Source organism: Lytechinus pictus, chromosome 11 (genome assembly GCF_037042905.1).
Source record: "Lytechinus pictus isolate F3 Inbred chromosome 11, Lp3.0, whole genome shotgun sequence".
NCBI classification, from domain to species: Eukaryota; Metazoa; Echinodermata; class Echinoidea; order Temnopleuroida; family Toxopneustidae; genus Lytechinus; species Lytechinus pictus.
In genome coordinates, this window is record NC_087255.1 from 3,020,010 (window position 1) to 3,045,338 (window position 25,329).

At 34.6% G+C, this 25,329-nt stretch overlaps 1 protein-coding gene across 1 annotated transcript in view; it reads left to right on the forward strand.

The window, feature by feature from the left end:
• Positions 1–25,329, forward strand: part of LOC129270684 (AP-3 complex subunit delta-1-like) — an 80,102-nt gene that overhangs the window by 17,923 nt on the left and 36,850 nt on the right. Inside the window, exons 10-19 of the mRNA XM_064106430.1 lie at positions 1,897–1,945; positions 2,269–2,414; positions 4,042–4,190; positions 5,377–5,503; positions 6,192–6,374; positions 7,314–7,469; positions 12,500–12,645; positions 14,090–14,182; positions 19,894–20,114; positions 21,589–21,636. Coding sequence (XP_063962500.1) covers positions 1,897–1,945; positions 2,269–2,414; positions 4,042–4,190; positions 5,377–5,503; positions 6,192–6,374; positions 7,314–7,469; positions 12,500–12,645; positions 14,090–14,182; positions 19,894–20,114; positions 21,589–21,636 — 1,318 coding nt within the window. The remainder of the gene's footprint in view (positions 1–1,896; positions 1,946–2,268; positions 2,415–4,041; positions 4,191–5,376; positions 5,504–6,191; positions 6,375–7,313; positions 7,470–12,499; positions 12,646–14,089; positions 14,183–19,893; positions 20,115–21,588; positions 21,637–25,329) is intronic.

Genomic DNA, 25,329 nt, shown 5'->3' on the forward strand with positions numbered 1-25,329 from the left:
CGAACAGCTTTATGAAACGGGCCCCTGGTCCCACTGACCGACGGACTTATTCATAACGGATACAGCGGACAAGCAAAATTTTGGGGTGGCTCCATCCGTTTTTATCCGCTCCAGATAATGGACAAAATGGGTGGACAATGAAATCGCAGTGGACGGATGCTCGATGGATATAGCTCTAGCGTATGAAACGTGTATGCAAAGAGTACACAATGGATACATAATGTTTTCCAACGGATGGCAAGATTCTTCTCCATGTTACATCCTCTCTGCATCCATAAGAATGCATGTCACCAAATTTAGACCTTTTGTCAATAGATTTTCCTGAGATCTTGCTGGAAGGGCATTATCCAAGATGGTTAAATATTTGTTTTAGAATGTGAAAATAAAGCCTTTGCCATCTAATAGTTCCAATTGATAAGAAGTTTGCATCAATTGATAACATTTGGTGTAATAGTTATTTCCCAAACTGTGAACTATTATCATATGAAAATTATGTAACATATTCTTGGAGAAGGAATCTGAAAATATTTGTTTTTTTAAATAAATTTGTTTGGGAAACATGTAGATGTATAAAGGATAATGTTTATTTGGTGCAGTTTGATTGCCTATATAAGACTTGCTGGTAATCTTGATAACACCTGCATTGATTTGGTCAGTGCATTACTGGTAATAAATACCCTATGGGAGTGGACAAAATATTGATAATCTATAAAAATTTACATGATCTGTCTTATCACATTCTGTCTGAATTGTGCTACCACATCTGTTATATTGATTGTTTCTACTAGCTATGTATATGTATAAATGCCTTTAATAATTTGATGAAATGTCCATCTAGGCTGTGCCCAATTTTCTGTATCACCATTGAGTGTATAAGACAAACTTCCAATAGGCCAAATGAGCATGAGACTGAATTGGCGTGCTGGGACATGGTTGCCAAGGTGGTCATTACCTAGAACATTTGGCTTACTGGGCAATTAAACAAAGCCTTAAATAGTATATCAATAGTGTTTAGCCATACTGGCATCCGACAAGATTGACAAGTGGTATATAATACTAGCCCACTATATCTGTACACAGTTCATACAACAATAATGGTGCACGATATATATATTTATGTAACCACTTGATTAGCTAGAGACTTACATAGTCTAGTAACGAAGTGGGTCATCTGAAATCCATCATTATGCTTTTATAACTTTGAGTGTAATTTTGTTTTCCCCATCAATGGCAAATGTTATGCATTTGATTTTTTTTTTAATTTGAAATGAAATTGCACTGGACTAATCATTCACATGATTTTGAGAAAGAGAAATTGGCTTAAACTAATAAATGTTGCAAATTTAGTGAAATTATTAGTTTTGTGATAATATCTGCATAGTATGAAACATACTAAGTTCAAATATGATGGAACTATTAGCCCTGTATATTTTTCTTTAGGTTGTGATATTTAAACATAATATTTTGTAAAGGATGTTATTTATTTCCTGTATTTTTTTATGAAATCAAACATGCTATCCCTATTTGTCAAGATTAACAATGAAAGCTTTGTTATCTGTATTATTAAAAGAGAAGTGGGTAGAGATGCTTGAAAATTCTAAAGCTGATTTTCTTCTTTATGAGGTTTGCATTTTTGAAATAACATTTTCATATTACATTTGTTTTAACTTTAACACTTGTTTTTTTTTCAATAAATGTTTTTATTAAATTCTTGAAAAATATTAGTATGATACTTAACATAGAAACAAATGCATATAATATGTGTGTTTGTATATATTATAATTTTTTTATAATATACATTTTTCTATTTGCTGTCTAGCTTTAAGAATTTATTTGCTCAAATCTTTTCCATTTATTTTGGTTTGTTCTGTATGTATATGGTCTCTATCTTTTTAGCTATGTGTGCAGAAACTGAGGATTCTAATTGAAGATTCAGATCAGAATTGTGAGTATTCCATTCATATTTTTGAGTACCATAAATTTAATACATGCATGGTGTTCCTAAGTTTGTATATTTATCTTAAAGAATATAGAATTGAGGAACTTATGTTGTTACAAATTTCAAGCTGACACTGTAGGCCTATACCCCCATGAAAAATATGAATGTAATGATTTAAGATTCCTTGATCGACTATGCTATCTACAAACTAATAAAGTCTATAGTCTCTCGAGCTAGAGGACACCAAAATAAGTAAAGTATTTATTGTCACACTAATCAGATAAACATTTTCTTTGCATGATATTGTTCGTGTACATTTTTTTTTCCAGTGAAATATTTGGGTCTCTTGGCCATGAGCAAGATCTTGAAGACGCACCCCAAGTCAGTCCAAAGTCATAAGGATCTTATCTTAGACTGTCTAGATGATAAAGATGAATCTATCAGATTAAGAGCCCTTGATCTTCTCTATGGCATGGTAAGACCATCCTAGAACCTCTTTCTATTATGGTTAGGTCTAAAGTCATAAGGATCTTACCTTAGACTGTCTGGATGATAAAGCTATTTTTGCGCATGCGGTGGGGTTTCCTCAAGGTTATCACAGGTTGATGTCACTGCCTAAGCATGGATCCGGTCGTATCTCCACTGCAGATGACAAATTGTGAATATCAATTGGACTTTGTCAGAGGAGGCTCTCTGGAAGTATGGTGTTCCACAACGTTCCGTCCTTGGACCGCTACTCTTTACTCTGTACACTGCACCTCTTGGAGATATTGCTCGTCATCATGGATTGCAAGTTCATTTCTATGTGGATGATACACAATTGTATGTCACCTTCGACCCAAGGGTGAGAGATAATGATGCTGATGCTCCTTCGTGTCAGACTACCTCCCTAGCAGAAACTCGGCAATGGATCGTATGAATTTTGTCAAGCTGAATGATGACAAGAATGAATATCTACATTTAGTCTTTTCTTCACCACACAAGAATCAAGATTATCTCACGAAATCTTCAAGTTGGCTGTGTGTCTGTCCCTCCTTCAGAGAATGCTCGTAATGTGGGTGTCTTCTTTGACCAGTGTATGAAGATGGACAAGCATATTTCCAAGGTATGCCAAGTGACCTACTACCAGCTACGAAACATATGGGCTATTATAAGATCACTATTCGCTCATTATTCAGCAGAAAGCCAAATTTATTCCTTAATCACCTCCAGGATTGACTTCTGTAACAGTCTGCTGGCTGGTCTTCCTTCCACTATGCTGAACAGACTCCAGGGCGTTCAGAATGCTGCTGCTCACTTGCTTACTGGTACAAAGAAATATGACTACGTCACCCATGTTCTCATGGAGTTGCACTGGCTACCAGTTCTTACAGGATCGAATTCAAAATCCTTTTGACTTTCAAGGCTGTCCATGGTTTAGCTCCAGCATACGTGACCTCCCTAATAGAACAATGCCGTTTACGTCCTGGCTTGCGCTCATCTATTACTGGTGTCGCTCTTGATGTACCCATCACACACCTAAAGGGATATGGAGATCCTGCCTTTTCATCTATTGCTCCACGCCTTTGGAACTCCCTCCTTTCTTCGCTCTAGGAAATTGATAACATTGATTTCTTCAAATCGTCCCTCAAAACTCTCTTATTTCAGCAGATGTGTAGTAATTAGCTTAATTTGATGAGCCTGTGCCTATGAATGTTTTTAACAGAAATATGGCACAATATAAATGCTGTGGATCATCGTCATCACCGTGCGCATGCAAAATACACTAACGTAAAGATTAAGGACTGCACTGTTTGCCAGTTTTATGAATTTTTTGCATATTTTTCAAAATGATGAAAAATGTAATAAGTCAGTGGGTTTTCCTAAGGTCAGTCAGGTTATGGCAAACATTTTATTTTACCCTAAGCAGAGTCTGCAAATATATACTAGTGTACATGCCTCAACATAAACCAACCTATAATCCATGGGTCATGACGAGGTTAGTCTATGAAACAAGAAACAAAGGTCATCTTTTATACTGCCAGCACTTGAATGCATGATTTCATTATTGAAAAAAGATTGCCACTTATTTAATTTTAAACGAATGTAATTCTCAACTTTAGGTTTCTAAGAAGAATCTGATGGAGATAGTGAAGAAGCTGATGATTCACGTTGACAAGGCAGAGGGATCGATGTACAGGGATGAGCTTCTAGCCAAGATACTAGAGATCTGTAGCCAGAATAACTACCAGTACATCATCAACTTTGAGTGGTAAGTTATTCATACTGCAACCTGTAGAGCACTGTCACATAAATGAGAGGTTGTGGGTTTGATCCCTGGCAGAGTCATATCAAGAGTTTTAGGTCACATGACCAAGGTCAAAGGTCATTTAGGGTCAATGAACTTTGGCCATGTTGGGGGGAAAAGTTGTAACGTCTTTTACAAAGACCCTTTTTCAAGCCTTCTGAACATTGTTCATGATGAAAATGTGGAATTCGTTTCCGATAAAATGGAATCAAAATCATGATATTAGGCTTGTGACTTTTAAAAAGTGAAAATTTTGCCTTCTGGCGATGCTCACTGAAGCATGACATAAAATATGTCTGTAATATTCACTTGGAGATTAGCTAATAACATTACATAAATGCCCATGTAGAATGATTTGTAAAACTCCTCTTGGTTCAGAAATTATGAATGTTTGAGGGGGGACTTAATTATTATACTTGAGAAAAAAGAAAATGAGTTTGCCTCTTAGGCAGGGTTTTCTTTTCATCCGGGGCTTTTTAATGACGGTAAATAATTTAATCACCCAAAATCCTGCTATAGGGGGAGGCAAAATCTTGCAAATTGTCAGGGCTTAAGCACTACAAATATAATTTTCATATCATTATTGATGTAATCAGGAATGAAATGCAGGATATGCCTATGTAATTTTGCATTGAGCAGTGGCTCTGCAAAAAGTAAAGAGAACAATGCTCTGGGGATATAAACTTCTACATTACACAACCTTCATTCTAGGTGATTGATAGAAAATGCTGTTTATCATATTAGAGTGCCCTGGGATCAAATCATAGTCACCACAGATCATAAAATGTTAAAACTAGTCAATTGCAATATTCACATTCTCTCCAGGATGTTTCATCAATCTGATTGATCTAGTGTCAATTGCTTGTTGACAATTGGCCAGGCAGCTCAAAGCTCTTACACATGGCTGACACACATCCAATCCAATTCAATAGTCATTCATTCATTTGGTGGTGGTGATGATCGGTGACATGTTCTAGTTGCATATGAAGTGGTGCATAACTTAATGAAACATCACAGAGTTGATCAATTGTTCATTATAATTGGTTATTCCTATATTACCTGGTATGGATTCATTGCAATTGTTTTAGGCTATCATACTGTTATATTCTGTATTCCTGTAATCCAGTGTATATGTTTTCATTTCTTTAAGGTATGTGAGCATCTTGGTAGAGCTGACAAGGATAGAAGGTACTAAACATGGTCACCTGATTGCATCTCAAATGCTGGATGTAGCAATCAGAGTCAAAGCTATCAGACCATTCGCTGCACGACAGATGGTAAGATGGAAAACTACTTATTGACCATTTCTTACAATATTGAGTTTCTATGGATTTCCTACAACTTAACCATTCTAATTTTAGGGGATACAAGCTCTGACCAGTTATTGAGTTTTATTTTTTCCTGGAAAAAAGTCTTTGTTTCCTTTTTGTCAGTAAAAGATTGTAGGAATTTAAAAACAAATAAAATATGAAAATATGCTATAATTGTATGTTATTTACAATTGCAGATACATCACTTCAAATGCTATGATATAAGAATGTATACAGCATGTAAGAAACTAATAGATACAGAGAGTTTTGCTAACCATACATGTTATCAGGGGAGCTACAATCATTTTGTAGGACATACAAATTGATATTTAAATTTACTTTCATTTTATATTTGACTTGTTGAAAAGAGCGATGAATTGATGCTGAATGTAGAATTCATTATAGTTTAGACTTCACATTATAGGAATATTCCCTCAGGAGTAGAGATTGTTTGTGCATTCTATTTGGCTAGCCAGAATACAATGATCAGGGTTATAATGTGTCTGTAAACCACTTTAAGAGAAATCTTTCAGATGTGATAAATGCTACATAAAAACAGAATATATATTCATTGTTATTATTGTTGTGGGATTGAGGAAAGAGCACAATTATTCCTTTGGTTGTATCCTGATGCTTATTGCATACTCACACACAGGCTACCCTACTTGAAAACACTCACCTACTGATTGGTACTGCAGCACAGAGGAACGGTATATGTGAGGTGCTCTATGCTGCAGCATGGATAGTAGGGGAATTCCCTGAATATCTGACGCAGCCTCACACAACCCTGGAGAATATGCTTAAACATAGGGTGACTGTACTACCAGGCCATATACAGGTAACTCCATTTCTATGGTTGTTATATATCCAAGGCTTTACCAATTTCAAGGAACATAGCCATCCTAGCATAGTGAGCACTTCTTGCATGGTTTATTATGAAAAGAACTCTTAATAATAATTTTGATAATTATGATAATAATGATAGTGGCCATGTTTCTGTGCTCATGGCACTTCAAGAAAGCAAATGTACACATGAATGATAGTTGAAATGGAAGAGAAATGGAATAACAAATAGAAATGTCCCTGAACACAATATATTATTATATCATTAATGAGAGAGGAATGCTTATGTTTTCAGTTGGGGCTTGAATGTTTCTGTTGAAAGTTGGCGTAATGCGAAGGTGAAAGATTTGCATAGACATGTGAAAAAAAAATGTTAGAAATACCACATGATGAACCCAACTGTAGTACCACTATGGTTAAAACATTGATCTCATAGCAATCATACATGTACATGCAAATATGTGTTAGTGTATTCATGGAGAATCAACACCTGCAAGTAACACACAAATGCATAACATTAAGATGGTCTTGTAAGTGGCATTCTGACTTGATGCTTCATCCTTAAAATTGAAAATAAAAATCCATATTTTATTGTCTGAAGTACAAATCTAAAATAGAAGTAGTACAAAAATTCATTTTGCCCAATTGATCATGGGCCCGGCACTCTCTGTGCAGCAGCAGATTGACAAAGCTCTTTCCCTTCAATGTTGAACGCCTAACAGGGTAGCAACAACTCTCGTCTTTTTACTTCTTTTTTGTCTTTCGCGGCTGGGGTTGAAATCCTGACATCCCTGTTGTGAGACGGATGCTCTACCGTCAACATACTGCCTAGTGTGTGTGGTAAACCGTCATCCCTGAATATTGTTTTTACCTCCATGAATGAAAACCTTTGGAGATCATCTTTTTAATATGCCAGTTTGTTATTTATCCATAGGGTATCTATGTCCAGAACATCCTGAAGCTTTATAGCAACATCCTAGTAAAGATGGAGGAGGATGAGAGCAAGGAAGATGTAGCCAGGGTCACCCAGCTACTTATAGAAAAGCTACCATCGTTTGCTGAGAGTGCTGACCTTGAGGTTCAAGAACGGGTAAGAATTAATATCTCTGAGCATACATTCTTATCTATTTAGTTGTCTTTGCAAAGTAGTTCAAGAAAATAAATTTAGGATGAACTATGAGGGACACTCGGCTTCTTGTTATACCCCCACCAAACAAAGTTTGAAGGGGGTGTATATAGGAATCATCGAATGGTTGGTCAGTTTGTCCATTGCAAATGCATTCCACATCCTCAATTTTTGTCTCACCTGCATAGCAGAGTGAGACTATAGGCGCCGCTTTTCCGACGGCGACGGCGGCGGCGGCGTCAACACCAAATCTTAACCTGAGGTTAAGTTTTTGAAATGACAGCATAACTTAGAAAGTATATGGACCTAGTTCATGAAACTTGGCCATAAGGTTAATCAAGTATTACTGAACATCCTGCCTGAGTTTCATGTCACATGACCAAGGTCAAAGGTCATTTAGGGTCAATGAACTTAGACCATGTTGGGGGAATCAACATCAAAATCTTAACCTAAGGTTAAGTTTTTGAAATGTCATCATAACTTAGAAAATATATGGACCTAGTTCATGAAACTTATACATAAGGTTAATCAAGTATCACTGAACATCCTGCATGAGTTTCACATCACATGACCAAGGTCAAAGGTCATTTAGGGTCAATGAACTTTGGCCGAATTGAGGGTATCTGTTGAATTACCATCATAACTTTGAAAGTTTATGGATCTGATTCATGAAACTTGGACATAATAGTAATCAAGTATTACTGAACATCCTGTGCAAGTTTCAGGTCACATGATCAAGGTCAAAGGTCATTTAGGGTCAATGAACTTTGGCCAAATTGGGGTATTTGTGGAATTGCAGCCATAAATTTGAAAGTGTGTTGGTCTAGTTCATAAAACTTGGACATAATAGTAATCAAGTATCACTGAACATCCTGTGCGAGTTTCAGGTCACATGATCAAGGTCAAAGGTCATGTAAGGTCAAAGAACTTTGGCCACGTTGGGGGTATTTGTTGAATTGCCATCATATCTCTATAAGTGTATTGGTCTAGTTCATAAAACGTGGAAATAAGAGTAACCAAGTATCACTGAACATCTTGCAGAGCTGCCAAATAGTACGATTTTGTCGTATTCCGTACGATTTTTCACTTAAAATACGACACTAGGATTTTTACAAATAAAATACGATTTTTTGAAAATATAGCTACTTGTATGGTAAGGCTCGACATAACAGAAATCCACCTCGGGCAATCATTATTGAAAAATGTTAAGTTTTGGTGGCCCGAATCGGGCAACCAATAATTTTCAAAGTAGCGCAATTTTTCTCCCGATTTTGCACCATTTATCAACTTTATACAGTTCAAATTGCAACCAATTCGTCATGCGCCCTTTTTGTTGATCTACACACAAATACACACACACATGACAGTACATAGGCTTACCGCTCTAGCATACAGTAGCTATTATGCAGCCGGCCGGCTGGCGTGCGTGAGCTTTGCATGAAACCACTGCAGCTACATGTAGCTATCTGTGCGCTATCAGCCTATTCAGACTCGGGGAGCTACGATACGAAATGTTGCTGCTAAGATATCTTCCACAGAACTTTGAAAATCTATTTGCAAGCATTAAAAACAGGAATTATGACCTCTCTTTTGACTCAAAAAGACCGATTTCCAAATGTATTAATACACATAAAAACACATAGGTGAGTACATCACAGTCCCATATGTGCATTTGTATGTATGTTGATACTTGGTTTCTTTCGAAGCTGTGTCTTTTCTAGCAAAAAATAAGCAGACAGTTTTTTCCTTTTTGTCTCACCTGCATAGCAGAGTGAGACTATAGGCGCCGCTTTTCCGACGGCGACGGCGGCGGCGACGATGGCGACGGCGGCGGCGGCGTCAACACCAAATCTTAACCTGAGGTTAAGTTTTTGAAATGACAGCATAACTTAGAAAGTATATGGACCTAGTTCATGAAACTTGGCCATAAGGTTAATCAAGTATTACTGAACATCCTGCCTGAGTTTCATGTCACATGACCAAGGTCAAAGGTCATTTAGGGTCAATGAACTTAGACCATGTTGGGGGAATCAACATCAAAATCTTAACCTAAGGTTAAGTTTTTGAAATGTCATCATAACTTAGAAAATATATGGACCTAGTTCATGAAACTTATACATAAGGTTAATCAAGTATCACTGAACATCCTGCATGAGTTTCACGTCACATGACCAAGGTCAAATTACAGTGAGCACAACAAAATAATGAGATGTATAGTAGGAAAGTACACGACGGGTATGAATAGGATTTTTTGTCTAAAAATAGGATTTTTTGGGTGAAATAATAGGATTTTTTGTCAAGTGTGGTTGGCAGCTCTGATCTTGTGCGAGTTATAGTAGTTTTCAAAATCAGCACTGCTGCTATATTGAATCGCGTGATGCAGGTGAGACGGCCAGAGGCATTCCACTTGTTATGGAAATTTGGCTCACACTTTGGTCTTAGGATAAAGATGTGCAAGAAACAGTTTTTGTATGTGTTGGATATTGTGTTGCCATGGTATCGATATATCGTGGAAAAAAAAATAGGTAAAAATATTGCATTTTGAACTTTTTTCTCAGTTCTTAACCAGTTCTCATGAAGTTTGGCACAGACATTGGTCTTGAGATAAAGATGTGCAAGACATATTGTTTGCATGGGTTGGAAAAATAGTGTTGCCATGGTAACAATGTATTATGAAGTGAAAATTGGGTAAAAATCTTGTGGTTCAAATATCATCAGTTTTCCACCAATCCTCAAGAAATTTGGCTGACACATTGGTTTTGAGGTAAAGATGTGCGAGACACATTTTTTGTCTCACCTGCATAGCAGTGTGAGACTATAGGCGCCGCTTTTCCAACATCAAATCTTAACCTAAGGTTAAGTTTTTGAAATGACAGCATAACTTAGAAAGTATATGGACCTAGTTCATGAAACTTGGCCATAAGGTTAATCAAGTATCACTGAACATCCTGCCTTAGATTCATGTCACATGACCAAGGTCAAAGGTCATTTGGGGTCAATGAACTTAGACCATGTTGGGGGAATCAACATCAAAATCTTAACCCAAGGTTAAGTTTTTGAAATGTCATCATAACTTAGAAAATGTATGGACCTAGTTCATGAAACTTGGACATAAGGTTAATCAAGTATCACTGAACATCCTGCATGAGTTTCACGTCACATGACCAAGGTCAAAGGTCATTTAGGGTCAATGAACTTTGGCCAAATTGGGGGTACATGTATTTGTTGAATTACCATCATAACTTTGAAAGTATATTGGTCTAGTTCATTAAACTTGGACATAAGAGTAATTAAGTATCACTGAACATCCTGTGCGCATTTCAGGTCACATGACCAAGGTCAAAGGTCAATGAACTTTGGCCGAATGGGGGTATCTGTTGAATTACCATCATAACTTTGAAAGTTTATGGATCTGATTCATGAAAATTTGGACATAATAGTAATCAAGTATCACTGAACATCCTGTGCAAGTTTCAGGTCACATGATTAAGGTCAAAGGTCATTTAGGGTCAATGAACTTTGGCCAAATTGGGGGTATTTGTTGAATTACCATCATAACTTTGAAAGTATATTGGTCTAGTTCATTAAACTTGGACATAAGAGTAATCAAGTATCACTGAACAACCTGTGCGCATTTCAGGTCACATGACCTAGGTCAAAGGTCAATGAACTTTGGCCGAATGGGGGTATCTGTTGAATTACCATCATAACTTTGAAAGTTTATGGATCTGATTCATGAAACTTGGACATAAGAGTAATCCAGTATCACTGCACATCCTGTGCGAGTTTCAGGTCACATGATCAATGTCAAAGGTCATATAAGGTCAATGAACTTTGGCCAAATTTGGGGTATTTGTTGAATTACCATCATATCTCTGTAAGTGTATTGGTCTAGTTCATAAAACGTGGACATAAGAGTAACCAAGTATCACTGAACATCTTGTGCGAGTTATAGTAGGTTTCAAAGTCAGCACTGCTGCTATATTGAATAGCGTGATGCAGGTGAGACCGCCAGAGGCATTCCACTTGTTTTGTATCTGTGTCGGAAATTGTGTTGCAATGGTAACTAACAATATATTATATGACAAAAATTAGGTAAAAATCTTGCAGTACGAACTACCTCCTCAGTTCTTAACCAATTCTCATGAAATTTGGCAGAGACATTGTTCTTGAGGTAAAGATGTGCCTTGTCCATGAAAAGTGGGTATTTGGGTATCAACGCAATACAGAACAGCATATTGGTCAATAAATATTGATTCACTTTTCATGATCAAGAATATTATGGTCATATTGTGTTACCACGATATATCTACATAATCATAAAACCATTATCATATATTCAATTTTTTTTTTTTCAATATCGCATATCGATAATGTCAAAATATCACCGTGCGCTAGATTTCTTTGTGTATTGGGTTGATCTTTTTGGTAGTCATGTTAATAGAGATTTCTTGTTTCAGGAAGTAATGAGGGAGTCATGAAAGACATTTGTACCAAAAATTGCTATTTCCTTAGGCTTTATTTAGTGAGAAATGCCCAAATCTATGATTTCTCGCATGAATTAGCATAAATTAATTAAAAAATAAAAGGACTTACGGTAAATTTAGCTATACAGCTTTGTAGATTACATAATTCTTGACCCTTATGCAAAATTTTGAGGCAATTGTGTGACCCATGGTTGAGATCTCGGGGGAGGGGGGGGGAGGCATAATGGCCCCTCCCCGGGAATAACAAGCTTTGAAATACCCCGGGAGTATTAGGGTTAATGTCCAACAGGGATTGTATTATCCAAGATACTGAAGGTGATTGATTGCCTTGGTTGCATGGCATGCTGCCTTACAATTTGACTCATTACAGATTCTGGTTTTAAGGCAGTATTTCAAATAACTGAAATGCCATACTGAGGGCTATTTCTGGGGGCTAATCTTGATAACATCATATTAGTGCACATACCATCTTTCTCCCATAGATCTACTGTTTGATTTCCTTTCTAGGCATGCTGCACCTTACAGCTGTTAAAGTATGTCAACAAGCTCCTTGAGAAAGATGAGTGTGTAGCAACAGACCTAGCTGATCTCTTTGTAGGGGAACTCAATCCTGTAGCACCAAAGGCTCAAAAGAAGGTTCCTGTACCAGAAGGGTAATGTATTTCTGCTTTTAAAACAAAAAATTCAAAATCATTATCTATATAGAGTGTTTTTATTGATGCATTAAATATGTGTATCTTGGTTTGCATCAATTCCCTGTTCAATACGAGAGCATGTTGAACAAAGTACTGAAATATGACGAATATCCCATAGGCTACTGTACAAAACTTGCTGTTCAATGTTACTATATTGAACACTCAAATGCGCAGAAAAATACAAGGTATACAACATAGAAATGTTAGCTTGTTGTACGCAAGCAAATGGAACTCTGAATGTTAAACATTAGTAGCATTGCACACGTACCATCCAAAATATCTTGACATCTTATTATGATTCAAATCATTGTGCTTAGTAAATAAATGCAGGTACAATATGCATAGGGCTTATCGGCTAAAAGTGCATTGCTGCTGCAGATCAGATGCACGTTTGAGGGAGTTTGCTTTGTTTTCAATATTTTTTTGTTATTTTCATAGATAATCATTAGAAAAATATTGAATATTGTTTGTATTTTCGCTAACATCTGTGGCGTTGTACAACACAAATAGCGAGGCTTTTTCTTGCAATGGTGCAACATTTTGGATTCGGTGAAAGAAAGAGACACTCTAAGTCTCGTTGAATAGAGCATCGTTCACCTCATTGGAATCTTGTATCATCACACTCATGCATATTCGCTATTTGTATACAATGGGATGCACAGCCTCGAGCACAGTGATACTTAATAAAAGAAGGTAGATTTTGATTGAGCAAGTCATATCATAAAAAATTACATGTAAGTCGCATTTCTATGGTCGAATCGATCCTATTTTATGAAGTAAGACCATATGAACTGATTGTGATACAAGTTAGTGAAGTGACTTGCTCAATCAAAATTTTTCTCTTTTTTTTTTTTTTTGGGGGGGGGGATGGGATAGATAATAATGATTTAATTGGATAGCTTTATTTCATAAAATAAAGAAATATTCCACTCACTCGGGCCAATATTCCACTCATCTGCGATTCATGGAATATTGGCCCTAATTCTTGGAACATCTCTGATTTTCTATATTTAACTATCCAATATAATATAAATAACAAAGAATCATTAAAGGTATCAACTTGGGTCATGTTTACATATGATATTTGATGAGATACTAAGGTCTGAGGTCACACAGGTCATTGTATACAATATGAAATTGATGTAAATTGTAATTGCTTGTATTAAATATCCATGTAGTTTTAAACAGAATTTATTTACATTTTCTGTTTCTCTGTTTTTTTTTATATTCATGAAAATGAAACCATAGAACAGGCTGATATGTATAAATTAGAAATGTGTAACTTACTTGGAATAGGTTTTTATGCTATACAGAGATAAAATTGTCTTCTTCTTTCAATTCTTATATCTTGACATGTAGTATTTATCCATGCAATTCCAATGTGTGTGTTTTTCTTTTAAAGCCTGGATCTTGACAAGTGGATCAATGCTCCTCCATCTGATAGCTCTGATGAAGAGGTTACCATAGATACCATGTTTATCCATGATGCTCACAGGTAAGAATAGGGCGCCCTCTAGCTCACAATGTTTTTTGTAGTGTACTGACTTAGGATGGCAAATCGCTCCATTCCTGCTGCTAAATGCATGTTATATGCTTCAAGTCAACAAAATCATGATGACATAATGATATGATTATGGTGTCATGAGTTGTTTTAACCTTATCTAGGCCGGGGTATTTTGGGAGATCATATGGTTGGGGGGACCTCACAGGCCCCCCTTGAGATCTCCGCCATCGATGGCGTGATCGCGCCGAAAAATTGACACGCAGGTTGTCTGGGACATAATCTACAAAATTTTATCATAATTTATTTCATGCAAAGCCCTATTTAGTGATTATGCTAATTTATGCATAATTAGTATTATATTTTTCCTCTAGCACCCTAATTAAAGCTCCAAATGCTCAAATCTTTGGGATATAAACTTTTTGTGGTGTTCTTAGCAAATGTGCAGGAAAAAAATTGCGATAACAGATTAATTTCTTTTGTAATATATTGTTTTTGCAATTTCCTATGTATTTCGTCATTTTTAGGGACCTTTTGTTTTTCATTGTTTTTTGATGAACTTTGTTGGGGACTCTTTTATATATCATAAACAGCATAAAACAAATCCATTTAGAACAGCAAAACTAAAAATAATAATACTTTCATGATTTTTGTTTGAATACACAATTTGCATTGACTTTGTACACAAAATCACGTTTTTGACCATTTTTGGGTCTGACATGCACTTACAAACTGTTGCGTAATTTTGAAACCGTGTACCCAGGCATCGCAAAATTGGTCTCAAAAGTATGAGGCGCCGAATGTACCAATATTATATAGAACAATTATTTGTTATATAATCATTATTTATTAAATAATAACTATTATTTATATATAATTTACATTTTATTTGTAAATAACTACTATTATATAAAATATCATTTCTAATTATTTATATACAATTCCAAGTAATACTTCATTATTTGTAAATAATAATAGTTCGACATTCCATTATTTATAAATAATGATTATTTGTTTTTCATTATTTATAAATAATGATTATTTGTTTTTCATTATTTATAAATAATGATTATTTGTTTTTCATTATTTACAAATAATGATTATTTGTTTTTCATTATTTATAAATAATGATTATTTGTTTTTCATTATTTACAAATAATGATTATTTGTTTTTCATTATTTATAAATAATGATTATTTGTTTTTCATTATTTATAAATAATGATTATTTGTTTTTCATTATTTATAAATAATGACACTACATACTTCATTATTTATAAATAATTGCAATTCGTTTTTCCGTTATTTATGAATAAGTTTTCTATTATTTATAAATAATAATTATTTATTATCAATGCCAGTGCACATTTCTTTATTTATAAATAATTTGTTGAGTTTTCCATTATTTATAAATAATGATTATTTGTTAAATAATGAAAACGTCTACTTCATTATTTATAAATAATTTTTTCGAGTGCACCATTTTTCTCATTATTTATAAATAATCATTATTTAATGTTCGAGTTTTCCATTATTTATAAATAAAGATTATTTGTTAAATAATGAAATATCTACTTCATTATTTATAAATAATAATTTTGTTTCAATATCCCCATTATTTATAAATAATCATTATTTATAGACAATTTTTACAGTTTGCCATTATATACAAATAATCATTATTTATATACAAATAACCATTATTTATTAAATAATGCCTTTATTTATTAAATAATGCCATTATTTATTAAATAATGGAAAACTCGCTATAACATGCAAATGTGGGACCGCCCATGATATGAATATTCATGATGCGATTTCCTTTTTCGTGATTTTTCTTCACAAATTTTTGTCCATTTCCTTTTCATAATGACATTTCTTGAAGCTATTTTCTAGGGATTTGGTCTGATTGTAATATTCTTCATTTTCTATATAACTTCGTCTTCGTAGAAATATCAAAAAGTGTAATTTTATACGATTTTTCCTACAGTTCACAATCCCCATAGGCGCGCGTGTATCGTAGGGACAACCGGTGAATCAACGGAGTGCTCTTCATCGAAATACTACGTTGGTTGGTCCCCGGAAGTGGCGGGCGGAATTTAGCCCGAATCCTCGATGGAAGTCGATCAAGTGCATATGAGCTGAGAGAGTGAAATATCAGTGTACTTGTACAGGCCCTTCTACTTTTTATAAATATTTCTTGTTGCTTTTTTTGTTAAGTTAATTTTTCCTGGTGTAGAGATAAGTTTCAGTTCTAATAATGCACTTCAAATACATTTTGGAGTGTCTGTTTGAGGCGTTTGGGGCGATTTCACCCTGGCCCCAAAATGCTCGCAACGACAATACGGGGGCATGATGACCCCTAAATTTTTAAAAACTTATTTTTCTATTGAAAATTATCACAAAATTCACCAAAAGTGTGCACGAAAGCCTTCGTATTTCACTTTTAAAACTCCAAAAAGTGCCCAAATGACAAGCTTGGTCGCTTCGCTGTGTCGCTTTCAACTTGAGAAAGTTTACGCGTCTGATTCCCCCCCCCCCCTCCTCCGAAAGAAATTCTGTATACGGCCATGCTCTAAAGAGCCTGGCACATTGATTTATGTATACTTCATTTTCATTATTTTTATCTCATTATCATCATGGCCTTACGCATAATTTTTTCCGGGGGGGGGGGGGTGGGGGGAGCAGGACGCGCGTAAACTTTCTCATAAAAATCTTGAAAAAGCGAAGCAACCAAGCTTGTCATTTGAGCTTGGTCGCGTCGCTGTCTCGCTTCCAAGATTTTTTTGAGAAACTTTACGCGCGTCCTAGCTGCTCCCCCCCCCCCCCCCCCCCCCCCCGGTAAAAATTCTGTGTAAGGCCATGATGATAATGAGATAAAAATGAAAATGAAAGTATGCATAAATCAATGTGCCAGGCTCTTTAGAGCATGGCCGTATACAGAATTTCTTTCGGAGGAGGGGGGGGGGGGGGGGGGGAAGCAGACGCGTAAACGTTCTCAAGTTGAAAGCGACACAGCGAAGCGACCAAGCTTGTCATTTGGGCACTTTTTGGAGTTTTAAAAGTGAAATACGAAGGCTTTCGTGCACACTTTTGGTGAATTTTGTGATAATTTTCAATAGAAAAATAAGTTTTTAAAAATTTAGGGGTCATCATGCCCCCGTATTGTCGTTGCGAGCATTTTGGGGCCAGGGTGAAATCGCCCCAAACGCCTCAAACAGACACTCCAAAATGTATTTGAAGTGCATTATTAGAACTGAAACTTATCTCTACACCAGGAAAAATTAACTTAACAAAAAAAGCAACAAGAAATATTTATAAAAAGTAGAAGGGCCTGTACAAGTACACTGATATTTCACTCTCTCAGCTCATATGCACTTGATCGACTTCCATCGAGGATTCGGGCTAAATTCCGCCCGCCACTTCCGGGGACCAACCAACGTAGTATTTCGATGAAGAGCACTCCGTCGATTCACCGGTTGTCCCTACGATACACGCGCGCCTATGGGGATTGTGAACTGTAGGAAAAATCGTATAAAATTACACTTTTTGATATTTCTACGAAGACAAAGTTATATAGAAAATGAAGAATATTACAATCAGACCATATCCCTAGAAAATTGCTTCAAGAAATGTCATTATGAAGAGGAAATGGACAAAAATTTGTGAAGAAAAATCACGAAAAAGGAAATCGCATCATGAATATTCATATCATGGGCGGTCCCACATTTGCATGTTATAGCGAGTTTTCCATTATTTAATAAATAATGGTTATTTGTATATAAATAATGATTATTTGTATATAATGGCAAACTGTAAAAATTGTTTATAAATAATGATTATTTATAAATAATGGGATATTGAAAAAAAATTATTATTTATAAATAATGAAGTAGATATTTCATTATTTAACAAATAATCTTTATTTATAAATAATGGAAAACTCGAACATTAAATAATGATTATTTATAAATAATGAGAATAATGGTGCACTCGAAAAAAATATTTATAAATAATGAAGTAGACGTTTTCATTATTTAACAAATAATCATTATTTATAAATAATGGAAAACTCAACAAATTATTTATAAATAAAGAAATGTGCACTGGCATTGATAATAAATAATTATTATTTATAAATAATAGAAAACTTATTTATAAATAACGGAAAAACGAATTGCAATTATTTATAAATAATGAAGTATGTAGTGTCATTATTTATAAATAATGAAGTATGTAGTGTCATTATTTATAAATAATATAAAAACAAATAATCATTATTTATAAATAATGAAAAACAAATAATCATTATTTATAAATAATGAAAAACAAATAATCATTATTTATAAATAATGAAAAACAAATAATCATTATTTATAAATAATGAAAAACAAATAATCATTATTTGTAAATAATGAAAAACAAATAATCATTATTTATAAATAATGAAAAACAAATAATCATTATTTATAAATAATGAAAAACAAATAGTCATTATTTGTAAATAATGAAAAACAAATAATCATTATTTATAAATAATGAAAAACAAATAATCATTATTTATAAATAATGGAATGTCGAACTATTATTATTTACAAATAATGAAGTATTACTTGGAATTATATATAAATAATTAGAAATGATATTTTATATAATAGTAGTTATTTACAAATAAAATGTAAATTATATATAAATAATAGTTATTATTTAATAAATAATGATTATATAACAAATAATTGTTCTATATAATATTGGTACATTCGGCGCCTCATACAAAAGTTGCACAAGACTTGAAAGTAAAAAGTCAGCGAGTGCTGTGGTAAAAAAAAATTTGTGCGGCGAAAATATTGCGTGAATCGTTTAAGACCCCCCTGGCCTAGATAGGGTTAAGTCATAGTCATTGAGTGATGTCATCAGTTTTTTCTGTGCATTTTTTAAACATTTTTTTTTTATTCCTCATATCCCATTGACCATGTACACATGTTGCTGAGCCTTGTTGGACCAAATCTTTATTTTATTTTCTCTTGTCTGAAGCAACTATGGACAAATTATCTATCTTCACCCAGGAGTCTCTTTTGAGGAATTTTTTTAATGGATCCAGTGTTTTGCTGCCTTGCAGACCCCCCCCCCACAACTCTTTCCTCTGAAACATTTGTTGACACCTCATCTCTTATATACTTGTACACAAAATGTTCTGACCTTTATTGTGCCATCTATGAAGAAACCTTTAACTTGTTTTCTCTTGTCCATAGCAGTGTTTTGTGATTTTCACTGATACAAGCTATCTGATTAGCTAAGAGCAAATTATTTCACTGACAAATGATACAAGCTATCTGATTGGCTAAGAGTGAATTATTTCACTGACAAATGATACAAGCTATCTGATTGGCTAAGAGTCAATTATTTCACTGACAAATGATACAAGCTATCTGATTGGCTAAGAGTCAATTATTTCACTGACAAATGATACAAGCTATCTGATTGGCTAAGAGCAAATTATTTCACTGACAAATGATACAAGCTATCTGATTGGCTAAGAGTGAATTATTTCACTGACAAATGATACAAGCTATCTGATTGGCTAAGAGTGAATTATTTCACTGACAAATGATACAAGCTATCTGATTGGCTAAGAGTAAATTATTTGGTGAAATTAAAACAGTCCCCTGAACAAATCTCTGCCTTGTTTTTTCTTGTCCAAAGCAGGGTCAACCATCAGAAGGTAGTTTATGAGGAACTAGATGAAGAGGAGCTTGAGAAGCGTAGAGAAGCTCGACGTGTTGAACAGGCTAGTAACCCACATTACCTCAAGGACAATCGCAGCTCAAAGAAGAAGAAGCTTAAAGACCTTGCTGCAGAGAATGATGGTGTTACTAACAATATTCCTGTGGCACAGATTGACCTTAGTGTGCCTCTACACGTCCCAGGTAGGAATGTCTTTCAGTCTTTCTCCTATCTTTCCCATAGATATCTTTGTTTACTAATCAATTTCTTTTTAATCCTTTAGGATTTGCACATAGACAACCTGCTACCATTAGGCAACTGGCTCATTGCTTTTTATTCTATGTTGCATATTACTACTATTTGCATCAAGACTTTCATGCACTAGATAGATATTTTGAATATATTTTCTAGGAAGCATTATTTTTATTTCACCGACGCACAATCCAAATTTTGATGGGTCCTTACCCAGCTGTCCTAAAGGGAAGATATTTTCTACTCACTTCAATGGATTGAATGGGTACCTAGTAGTTACACAGGTAATGATTAATGCAGATCATTGGCAAAAGATGCCATTGAATATGACATGGATATCCATGGTTACAAATTTTTTATGATATTTATTTAATTTTTGTGTACTGTTGTTAGATTTTTGAGCTTCATTTCTGAATAACTTCATATTTAAAGTACTATTATCATTCTTTATCATTTCTGTTAGTTAAAAAGGGACCTTGTCTATTTGGAGTCCTTTTTGTAGTGATTTCTTTGATCAACACAAATCAGTGCCCCTATTGCTTGAAATAGAAACTACATTGCTTCTCATCTTGTGACATTAAAAAGATGTAAATGTTATTTTATTACAATAATGTACAATTCAAGATCACTGGGGATGTTATGCAACATCAACAAAAAAGACAGAAAAACACGATTTGTTTTTCTGTTTCAATAGTTGCACATATGTGTATGATTGTTAATCATTTCTTATATATTTTTAACTGAATTTATCCTTCCTACTCATACTATATACTGTATTTGCACAATTTGAACCTTTCATTCTACTTAATGTATTTGATGTATCGCATTCATTATCACTTCTCTTTGTATATATTTCATATTATGTAATGGTCTCAGTATCTTGCTTTGATTTGCCTTTTCCCTTTGAATCTGTTTTATTGAGTTCCGTAGTAATGTCCTTTGCACTCCTTCATTGTTACCCTAAGAAATGGAATATGGCGTATAGGTTTTACTCTCAGCGACAGAGCAATGAGTTCATGAGAAGGTCAAAATTGAATGTAGGAGCTTAAACTGTGTCAAGCTTTGGGTTTTAGTTGATTTTTCGTAAACCATTGAAGTATGTCACTCTTATTGGAAATTACAGTTTATTTATTCTTTTTGACACTGTTTTTGCAATCAATGCTTGTAGAATGATAGATAGAGGCTTTGAGATGCTTTGAAAATGCCCACTGCCTAATATTTCATTTTGTCGCTGTCTTTGCTAAGCAACAAAAGTATAATAACCACAGGCAAAAAATCAACTCAAATTTGGTATTGACCCAAGACATAGTGCAGTGGACGTTGCTACGGGTGTCCTAACCCCTCAAACATTTTTTACTTGCATAATTATGGACCACTTTTTCTCAAATTTTACTTGATCCACTAACACACTTACATGATGTGTAGGCATGAAAAAGGGCCGGCCTAAGCCCCCAGCATACGACGATATTCCAGGTGACGTGCATGATTCTTGATTGCATAAAGCTTGTGCTCCAGCACTTTCTTCCCTTCCCTCCTCTCTTCCACACACACTATCACATTGCACTTTAGTACTGACTGTCATTCCCAATGCAGAAGACCATTCAAATTAATGTACCTCAAACACCTTTAGGAAATTGTGTTGGATCTCATAGACACATTGTACTACTGAAGATCTTTTTGTACGCCCGTCCTGACGGGAAGTATAATGGTATCACGTTTGGGGTCCGTCCGTCCGTCTGTCTGTCCGTCCGTTAACTTTTCCTTGTAAACGCGATAACTTTAGTTTAACTTAACCTAGGCTCATATAATTTGGTATGTATGATACCAGCATGGGTCCCAGGAAGCCTATTGATTTTGGGGTCAAAAGGTCAAGGTCACAGTGACATATTTTCATCTTACCCTTCTGCAGTCGTTGTAAACGCGATAACTTCAGTTTAACTTAACCTCGGCTCATATAATTTGGTGTGTATGATACTAGAATTGATCCCAGGGAAGCTATCAATTTAGAGGTCAATAAGTCAAGGTCACAGTGACATATTTTCATCTTACCCTTCTGCAGTCGTTGTAAACGCGATAACTTTAGTTTAACTTAACCTAGGCTCATATAATTTGGTGTGTATGATACTAGCATGGATCCCAGGAAGCCTATTTAGTTTTAGGTCAGAAGGTCAGAGGTGAAGTCGCCACCTTCTACTTTTCTTGCTCGACCAATAACTCCATTTTCCGCGTTACAGGCGGGCGTATAATGTGCTCGCCTTAGCGACACTCTTTTTCTTCATATTCAACCCTAAGATTGCTCTAGCTATCTTGAATGATGTATTGAAATGGACAATTTTGCTAGACTATTATAGTAAATAATGCATTACCGGTACTTGAAAGTTGCTAATTCCAATCAATTATCTATTAGACATTAAATTTTCTGAATTTTTGCAATGTTGAATCTAGTCAACTGAAGCGGCATTGGGTATTAACTGCATTATTGCTCATTTTTGTTGCAAACATTTTGACAAAAAATATTTAGCCAATATGTGGAATTCAGCTTTATATCTGACCCCTTCCTGCTCAATTTGAAAGAGCAACTGTCTCATGATACATGTAGATTCCTTCTGCTGAATATGAAGCATGCTGTCAACGTATGATTGAAGTCACTCACCTTTGAAGTATTGTGTACATTGATGTGAAGCTCTATTTCTGCTTGGATGTACTGTACATTTAATTTTATATGTGGTGGGCGTTCTGCTAGATTGCTTTTATTGTCGTTAATAAAGTTCTTATCTTGCAAACCTGTCAATGTGCGGCTTCATGTCTATGATGAATTTATTTTGTTTCATTTTTGTCTCGCCTGCATAGCAGAGCGAAACTTATAGGCGCCACTTTTCTGACAGTGGCGGTATCGTCAGCATTGAAATCTTAACCAAGTTTTTGAAATGTCATAACTGAGAAAGTTTATGGATATATTTCATGAACTTAATGGTGATAAGGATCACTGATCATTCTGCATGAATTGCAGGTCACATGATCACGTTCAAAGGTCATTTAAGGTCAACAGACTTTGACCATGTGGTATCAACAAATTTTTAACTAAGGTTAAGATTTTGAATTTTTAAGATAACCTTACAAGTCCCTGTTCTAAATAACTTTCAAATAAATATATTGGCAAATGAACAGATGTAATTTCAGGTCATTGAGAAAAGGTCAAATGTCATTGAACTGAGAGATTTTATTATCAAATGAATGTTTTATTTTACTCTATTTAACTGAAGAAATAGAAATAGTTGTTTTCAGAGTCAGCACTCCTGCTATATTGTATTGCATAATGTAGGCGAGATTGCCAGATGCTGTCCACTTTTTTTAATTTATTAAAAAAAATATTTGTTTTACTCAGTGTATGTTTGATAAATTACTTATCAGACGTTATTGTGATTTACTGTATTAGCGGCTGAATGGTACGTGTGATGGCAGTACATGTACACTGCAAATGCTTTACACAAGTGATATACAATGTACATTGTTCATGGAATGATGTCTATTAGATATTCTCATCTTGTTGCAGATGATGGGAATCATTATTAAAAAGATTAATATAATTGTTGTTGTTAGCAGCATTATTCTTATTATTTTGTAATTATATCATTATTAAATTATCACTGCATAGCAGATGTGAGAACTTGAAGCTGTTGGCAGCATTAATTTGATGAGTATAATTACAGATTACTGGTTCAAAATCTAAGTTTATTTTAGTTCAATTAACCTTGAACTAGGAATGAGTATTATGTTCATAATTTTCAAAATACTAGATCAAATTAAATGAAACTGATATGAGATTGTCATTTGATATCACAAAAGATATGAAATTAATAACAAGTTTCTCAATCAAGGTCAAAGGTCATTTGAGGTCAACAAACTGAGTGCATTTTTTTCTCCCTTTGGGAAAAAATATTAATCTTGGTTGTTTTTTAAGTCACCACTGCTGCTATGAAATTGCATAATGCAGGCAAGACTGCCATAGTTCTTCCATTATATCGTTATTTCTCCCCCTCCTTGGGGGGGGGGGGGCATCTCAGAAATAAATTAGTATTAAACATTGTTGGTTCCTGGACCTGAGTTTACCCATCTAACAAAGACTCAAGCCAGTGCAATAGCTGCTTGGTTGATTAGTCTGCTATGCAAACCCTTCACTCAAGTAAAGTGGTCTGAATTTACAGCCTTAACCCTATCTAGGCTGGGGTATTTTGGGAGATCTCAAGGCCCCCTTGAGATCTCGGCCATCGATCGCATGAGCGCGCCAAAAATTTGCACACAGGTGTTTTGGGACATAATCTACAAAGTTGTATAATCATTTATAACATGCAAATTGCTATTAAGTGATTTTGCTAATTTATGCATAATTATTATGCAAAATCATACTTTTTTCCTCTAACTCCCTAAATAAAGTTCCAAATGTTCTAATTTTGGCATAGCAACTCTTAGTGGCGTTCTTAGCAAAGTTGAGTGAAAAAATTGTGATATCCAACCAATTTCTTGTGTATTATATTGTTTTTTGCAATTTCTTATGTATTTCTTTGTTTTTTGGACTTCTCTTGTTTCTTTTGCTGGCTTAAATGGATTCATTTTATGCCCAATTTATGATTTCAAAAGGGTACCCAACAAAGTTCATCAAAAGTTCAACAAAAGTTTCATCAAGCAATGAAAAAAATTGAAAAAACAAACAAAGTCACAAAATAATAAAATGCCACAGGAAATTCATTACGTTTTGGTCATTTTTTTGTATACGATTGTTGTTAGGAATGTCAACATTAATATTTGCACCAAAAATTAGTATTGTACTTGCTATTTTAAGTGAGTTAAAGGCAAAAACATAATTTCATACACTTATTTACTTACCGACGAAGATTCTGCTAGGATCGAAAGCTTAGGCCCCTTTTGACTTTTGACTTAATTAATTGACAGATATTTAAAAAAAATGAATTAAGAAGAAATTTACACCTTTTAGTTTACGGTGATCTGAAGGGGGGGGGGGTTCTATTTATAACACTGGTTATTATATACAGCAACTTGATATCATGAAATAGTTAATAATAGTTCTTGTATAACATATCTATGTGCTTCCAAAGCACTGGGATATTATTACCCCAGCTCTAGCTTGGCAACTGTAATTATTTACAG